The following is a 7,283-nucleotide window of genomic DNA, read 5'->3' as shown; positions in this document are numbered from 1 at the left end:
TATTTTTTAAATTTTTTTGTTAATTTTTAATTTTTTTAACTAAAATTAATTGACACGTGTCGATTTAAAATAAGAAGTTGCATTTGAAGAATATATATAAAATAAAGAATCATAAAAATAGTATTTTGTGTTAAAATGGAACAGAAAAAATGGAGTTCAAGGGTTAAAATGGAACAAGGCTAAGTTGGAGTGCCAAAATGAAAAATTGGGCCAAGTTTGAGGGGCTGTGTATGTGTTTGGCCGTAACTTTTCTATGAACATTGCTAACATAAAATTTTTTGTAAACCGAGTTATTCTTTAATAAAGTCACGCCTCCTAATTTAATGCGTTTAAGCTTAAATCCAACCTTAGTTTAAATAGTTCCTCAATGTAAAGAGAATTATTTGATTGAAAGTCGGAAAATATTATTAACTCTTTCAAGAAAATGACATTCTAATGACACCAAAAACAGGAATCAATTGAATTTCGGCATGAAAAATATTTAAAAATCTTCCTAAAGAGCCTCTCTTTTTTTTTTCCGTAAGAATTCTTGGAGAAATAAAAAAAGGAGAAGCATAATGATTTTTAAATTTTTTGTTTAATTGTGGGGTCCATATGTATATGGCATAAAAATACAGTAATTAATTTTCTCATATTAAATTTATTTTAATCATGAAATTTAGTTAAGTAATTTTTAAAGGTAAAAATATTTAGTTGAGTGATTTTATTGATAAAAATAAAGTGCAATAATTTTGTTAGATAAATTCTCATAATTTATTGACCTTTTAATAGGGGTGGCAAAATCAAATCCAATTCATTTGAGTTTGGGCGTTTATTGACCCGTCCATTTATTCACTCAATTCATTTCAACCCAAATCATTAAAAGTTGGGTGGATATGTAATTCGAATTGGCTCGTGAGAAATCTTATCAAAATATTTTAATTTTTTTTTTTCAATTTGGTATGTTATATATAGGTAGTGGTGAGCATGATATGGTATATACCAAAATATCATACCATACCAAAAATTTTAGTACCGTGATTTTGATATTATGTATTTGGTGTGGTATATCGTATATATATATATATATATATATATATATATTTTTTTTTTTAATTTTTATTATTATTATTTTTATTTTTTATATTCGATACGGTATTTGGTATTTAGATATAACATACCAAAATACCGAATACCATACCGAAGTATATAGTTACATAAATAACATATATATTATTAAAATACTAAAAAATATGCAACCTAGTTATAAACTGAATGTTGAGAAGTTAAAACTTTGAATGTATTTGAATTGTAAACGATTAACAAAAGGAATTGTTTTCTACATGTGTAATATGTTAGTATATATGATACAATTGTGACATTTTTTAATTGTTGAAGTCATAAAACTCTATTGTACGAGTATTTATTAGTCGAAGTTGAACAAATCATGGTTACCGATTTATCATACCGTAAAATACCGAAATGATCAAACTTCAATATATCGAATCTTATCGAATTAAATTGGTATGGTAATAATATAATGTTTTAAAACCGAATATCGAAACTTTCAAATACCATATCATACCATACCATACTTACCCCTATATATATATAGGCTATAGCCATAATAAAAGAAAAAAATAATTTTATTAGGTACTAAAATAGTTTAAAAGAACAAATAAAACAATTAAGCTTAATTAAATTGAGTGTTGATCTGTTATATAATCTATTAGCTAACCCGTTTTGATCCAAACAAATTTGAATTGGATTGAGTTTTGACCCATTATTATGACCTCCCAAAATTGATCCAACTCGCGATGATGTTACTCTTCAAAAATATGAACTTTCTCATAATGGTTTTTAGGCGTTTGGAAAAAAGTGGTATTTTAAGTCAAGTTGGAAAAGGGTCTGGTCTGCAAGTTAAAATTGTGTTGGACATGAAAACAGTTATCAGTACATTTGAAGTTTTGTTAGTGAAAAGTGAATACTGTCTTTTAAACTTAAATTTCATATTTCTTGGACAAGTTTGATAAACAGTCTTCAAATATTATTGCAAGACTTTGAAACCATTCTTTTAATTAGTTTTGTACAGCTTGAAAGATGCATTTGAGGAAGCTTTTAGGAGAGATGATGTGAAGGCAATTGTTGTGACAGGTAATTAAATTTGATGAAATCACAATATTTATTTTTATTAATATATCAATTAAATTCCAACATATTTATATAATAATATCTAATCTTGATAGGTTGTCATGGCAAGTTCTCTGGTGGTTTTAATATCTCTTCCTTTGTTGACTTACAACAAGAAAAAGGTAAACATTTTTAGCATCTAGTGATATTGCTGCATATTTTCCTTAGCTAATTTAGTTAATTATGTCTGCCAATTGTATTATATGTCACAGTGGCACAACCAAACCCTGGTTATATATCTCTGGATATACTCACTGACACTGTGGAAGGTATGCCTTTACATTTTTATCTTTTCCCTACAAATTAAACTCGATATCGAATGTAGTTTGAGGTATGCATTTTGAATGTATTGGACCACTGAGCTAACCTTTTGCATGTTGTTTAGGGGTGAACACCCTCCCGTCCCCCTAGATCCGCCCCTATGTACTTGTAGGCTATTTTTATTCCAACTTAGAGATCCTTCTACACTAAACTACGCGCAAAGTTGAATGCAGCTAATTGAAAATGTTGATTTAATGATGTTAGTTTCGAAAAAACCTTTAGTAGCGGCTATTGATGGTCATGCTTTGGGTGGAGGACTTGAAATTGCAATGGTAGGTATATGTTAAACTACTATCCTAATTTCTTTGTTGTTGACATGAATGCATTTTGCTAATTGTTTATGTTGTTTCAATCATTAGTGTTGTCATGCTCGAATTTCCACTCCAAATGCGAAACTTGGATTGCCAGAACTTCACCTTGGTATAATTCCTGGATTTGGAGGTATGGAAGCTTTTTGTTTAATGTTTAACTTCTTAATCAGGACATTAGTCCTCTGTAGCATGTATCGAAAACAAAAGGCAATAAAGTTCTCCCTGAAGAGCTAAAATCGTCTTGTCTGTCGAATTATAGACATAGATCACATCTAAAAGCTCCTATTTTTATTAAATGTGATATCATATCTGAAACAATTGAACTCATGGTTTCAATTAACAAGAAAAAGGCAGTTTGTTGAAGCATAGAGTCCAATTTTTGCTCTTTCATGTCCCGATTGTGTTCGGATTCTCAATGCACTATCTGATAATGGAGCTGCAAATTGATCACATGTACAAGGATAAGCTAATGCATATGTTATTGAGTAAATAACGAACGAGCATGTACAGTGTAAAAGAAGTTAAAACTCTTTTTTTTAATTAATCTGATTTTGTGGTGAACTTGTAATGTTATATTTCAGGAACTCAGAGGCTTCCACGTCTCGTGGGACTTGCTAAATCCCTAGAAATGATGCTAGTAAGATGCAATTCACCTTTATATTTCAGCATTGGCATCGATCATATCATGAAAATTTCGTCTCTTACACCCTTTTTCCACTCATATTGTCTATGTAGACAGCAAAACTTGTTAAAGGGGAGGAAGCTCTTGACCTTGGCCTTGTTGATGCTATAGTTTCATCGAGCCAATTATTGGATACTGCTTGTAAATGGGCACTTGATATTTGGGAGCATAAAAAACCTTGGAATATTGCCAGTCTTTACAGAACTGACAAGATGGAGTCTCTTGGTGAGGCAAAGGAAATACTAAAGTTTGCAAGAGCTCAAGCCCTTAGAATAGCTCCAAATCTCCATCATCCCTTAGCATTCGTTGATGTTGTTGAAGAGGGTATAGTGTCCGGTCCACGTGCTGGACTTATTAAGGTTCAATTCTGGATCACTTCCTCTACTTCTTCTTCCTATGAAATAAATACGTTGTCACAAATATAATGATCATACACTTTTCTGTTTCAGGAGTATGAAACATTCGAAGTTCTTATACGTTCAGGCCCTTGCAAGGCCTTAGTCCACATTTTCTTTGCCCAACGTGGAACCCTGAAGGTGAGTTAAGTTAAATTATGTTAGGCAGAGAAGTGATAAAGGTGTTGATTTTCTGTCTTAACACAAACAGGTTCCAGGGGTGACTGATTTGGGGTTAGTGCCACGACACGTTAAAAGGGTTGGAGTTCTGGGAGGTGGATTAATGGGTTCTGGAATTGCAACTGTATTTCTCCTTAACAATTATCATGTGATCCTGAAAGAAGTTAATGATAAAGTCCTAGAGGCTGGGATTGACAGAATAAAAGGTAAGGTGATCATTATATTGTTTTGCGCAATTACTTTAACTTACTCTTGATAATATGACTAATGCATTAATCACCCAGCAAATTTGCAAAGCCGCGTCAATAAGGGAAAATTGAGTCAAGGGAATTTTGAAAAAGCTCTCTCCCTACTCATTGGTACTCTTGATTATGAGAGCTTCAGAGCTATTGACATGATTATTGAGGTATCAGCTATATTCTCGTATAGATACTCTAGTTTGCTGACTGATTGATTATCTTATAATGTCTTGCTAATAATTTGTACTAGGCTGTTACAGAGGACTTATCTTTAAAGAAGCAAATATTTACGGATTTAGAGAAGTACTGCCCTCCACATTGTATACTTGCTAGTAATACCTCTACAATTGATTTGAATTTGATTGTTGATGAGAAGAGCAAATATGCAGATCGTATTATTGGAGCTCATTTTTTCAGGTGATGCATGTTAGAATTTTGTATGTTCCTCATTTGTTCTGTTTGTTGATACTTGTAATCTGGTGCAGTCCTGCTCATGTGATGCCACTTCTTGAAATTGTTCGCACCCAAAATACATCTCCACAAGTAATTGTAGACTTACTCGATGTTGGAAAGAAGATAAAGAAAACTCCAGTAGTAGTAAGAAACTGCACTGGTTTTGCTGTCAATAGGATGCTCTTTCCTTTCACCCAAGCTGCTCTTTTGCTTGTCGAACATGGAGCAGATGTATACTGCATAGATAGCGCCTTCACTAAATTTGGAATGGCTATGGGTCCTTTCAGGTAAAGTGTCTAGCAACTTCATTGGTTAAATAGATGTGCAGTGCCTATGTTGAAATGATTGTTCGGCTAAACCAGTCCAAAGACATATATACTCAAACATGATGTGCTTGTACTTAATTATCTGTAGATTCTTTTCTTTAGCAACTTTCAATGTAGAATTTTGTTCGCATAACTAACAATGATTGGATTTATTTGATTTCCTACATGCAGGTTATTTGATCTTGTTGGTTTCAATGTTGCAATGGCTAGTGAAGCTCAATTTGTATCGAGTATGCCCGGGAGAATTTACAAGTCAATGCTTATTCCACTAATGCAACAAGATAAAAGATTAGGTATAATTATTCTCTATTTTGAGGTGTTAGGGGTATTGCAAATGATTGACACTTTTGAATGGACATTGACACACTTGTTGTAGGTGAAACAACTCAAAAAGGTTTCTACTTATACGATGAAAGACGCAAAGCCAAGCCTGATCCAGACATTAAGAGATACATTGAGAAGGCAAGAGAAATTTCTGGTGTCAGCATTGATCCAAAGGTTTCTCATACTGATCCTTAGTAATTGAAATCATGATGTATTACTGATCTGTGCGTCTCTTGATTACTCGTAAATTGCTTTTTGTACTTGTCTCAGATGGCGAAGCTCTCGGAGAAGGACATGGTCGAAATGATATTTTTCCCTTCAGTTAATGAAGCATGTAGATTACTTGCTGAAGGCATTGTTGTCAAAGCTTCTGATCTTGACATTGCTTCTGTCATGGGCATAGGCTTTCCCCCTTACAGGTATGTAGTTTTTCAGATTAAATTGTTAAAGAATGAAAAAAAAAAAGTCTCACGTTAGTGATTACTGAAATTGGTGGTCTGTTTGGGCAATCCTCAGAAAAGTATGATCATGACTAGAAATTAGAATAATGAGAAAAGTATATAAATTTTGTTAGTAATAAAAATCTGATTGGATACTTGTTGGGCAGGGGAGGGATCATTTACTGGGCAGATACTGTTGGATCCAAATACATTTGTTCAAGATTGGATGAGTGGGCAACAATTTATGGAAAAAATTTCAAGCCCTGTGACTACCTTGCTGAAAAAGCTGCTAGGGGGATTCCTCTGGTGAGTATAATTAATTATGTTGTTTTTCTAAATTGGAGTACAGTACTCTGCACACAATATTTTATATTATCAAGCAATCCAAAAAAATTAGTAATACATATATTGTAACTGTTGTAGTATACATAAGTTAAATTGTTATACATTGTTGTTATTAGTGGGGTACAAGTCAAATTGAAAAAGAAAAAAACAACTTGTGATTTGGTTTGGTGTTGGAACAAAAAAATGACCGACCACTCTTGATTTGTTAATATATCTTAAATTAGTTTATAGCTTTCAATATATACATATATTATTTTAAATTTAGGCTTGTCATTTTTTGAAAAATATTTTATTTTGTATTTAGTTTGATTGCAACCTTTAATCTTATAAATATAACATATAGAAAGTATTTTATATTCATGTGAAATTTTAAGTCTTTTTGAAGACTCTTAATCATTTAACGTTTTAAGTTCTAGCCTATCACACATTTGAGTAAAAATTATAAGAAGATCGAAAAATTGAAAAAATCGAAAGAATCTACTAAAACCAAAATCAGGGAAACCGTTTTTTTATATAGGCTGGATTTGGTTTATAAAGTTAATAAATCGGCATAATTGATTTAATTATTTTTTAGTAAAAAACTAAATCAAACCGATCTATGTACACCCCTAGTTGTTATTATATTATGAGGATGCTAAATTTATTTGTGGTCATTGCAGAGTGGAACGATGGATCTTGCAAAGTCACGCCTATAAAGATCAGCTAGTTTTTGAGTTATTTCATTTGAGAACTATGTTGTTTGTTTACTGTTATCTCTTGGATGGTTTTATAAAACTAATCTATTATGTATTATGGAGAAGGAATGAATATGGACTACTCCCTCTATTTATTTTTACTTGTCCATCGTTTTAGAAATAATTTTTATTTTTATTTTTCACTTCTAACATACTAATAAAATACAATTATTTTTTTATATTTTATTTTTAACATTAATTATTTATTCCTCAAAATATTTTTCAAGACCTAATACTAAATATGAATTGAAAGGTGGGTAAAATTCAAAATAAATAAAGTAAAATTGAAAGGAGAAAATATGACATAATTTGTTACAACTTCAAGTAAAAATATTAGAAGTTTGTTACCTTGTACATCTCAAAT

At 31.5% G+C, this 7,283-nt stretch overlaps 1 protein-coding gene across 2 annotated transcripts in view; it reads left to right on the top strand.

Moving 5' to 3' along the window:
* Positions 1–6,995, top strand: part of LOC125853782 (peroxisomal fatty acid beta-oxidation multifunctional protein MFP2-like) — an 8,204-nt gene extending 1,209 nt beyond the window's left edge. The window contains exons 2-18 of one of the 2 annotated variants that reach the window (XM_049533535.1): positions 2,062–2,133; positions 2,226–2,291; positions 2,382–2,438; positions 2,695–2,762; positions 2,850–2,931; positions 3,383–3,438; positions 3,537–3,842; positions 3,933–4,019; positions 4,090–4,264; positions 4,343–4,464; positions 4,548–4,714; positions 4,783–5,037; positions 5,248–5,369; positions 5,453–5,574; positions 5,671–5,819; positions 6,008–6,146; positions 6,845–6,995. In XM_049533535.1, the coding sequence (XP_049389492.1) occupies positions 2,062–2,133; positions 2,226–2,291; positions 2,382–2,438; positions 2,695–2,762; positions 2,850–2,931; positions 3,383–3,438; positions 3,537–3,842; positions 3,933–4,019; positions 4,090–4,264; positions 4,343–4,464; positions 4,548–4,714; positions 4,783–5,037; positions 5,248–5,369; positions 5,453–5,574; positions 5,671–5,819; positions 6,008–6,146; positions 6,845–6,880 (2,081 nt within the window). In that variant the 3' untranslated portion in view covers positions 6,881–6,995. Of the gene's footprint in view, positions 1–2,061; positions 2,134–2,225; positions 2,292–2,381; positions 2,439–2,694; positions 2,763–2,849; positions 2,932–3,382; positions 3,439–3,536; positions 3,843–3,932; positions 4,020–4,089; positions 4,265–4,342; positions 4,465–4,547; positions 4,715–4,782; positions 5,038–5,247; positions 5,370–5,452; positions 5,575–5,670; positions 5,820–6,007; positions 6,255–6,844 lie in introns of those variants that run through there. The other variant, XM_049533534.1, reaches the window with a different exon arrangement.
* The last annotated feature ends 288 nt before the right edge of the window (positions 6,996–7,283 follow it).

The sequence above is a fragment of the Solanum stenotomum genome, chromosome 1 (assembly GCF_019186545.1).
Source record: "Solanum stenotomum isolate F172 chromosome 1, ASM1918654v1, whole genome shotgun sequence".
NCBI classification, from domain to species: Eukaryota; Viridiplantae; Streptophyta; class Magnoliopsida; order Solanales; family Solanaceae; genus Solanum; species Solanum stenotomum.
The sequence above is the reverse complement of the archived record's forward strand: the minus strand, read 5'-3'. Positions and strand labels throughout refer to the sequence as shown.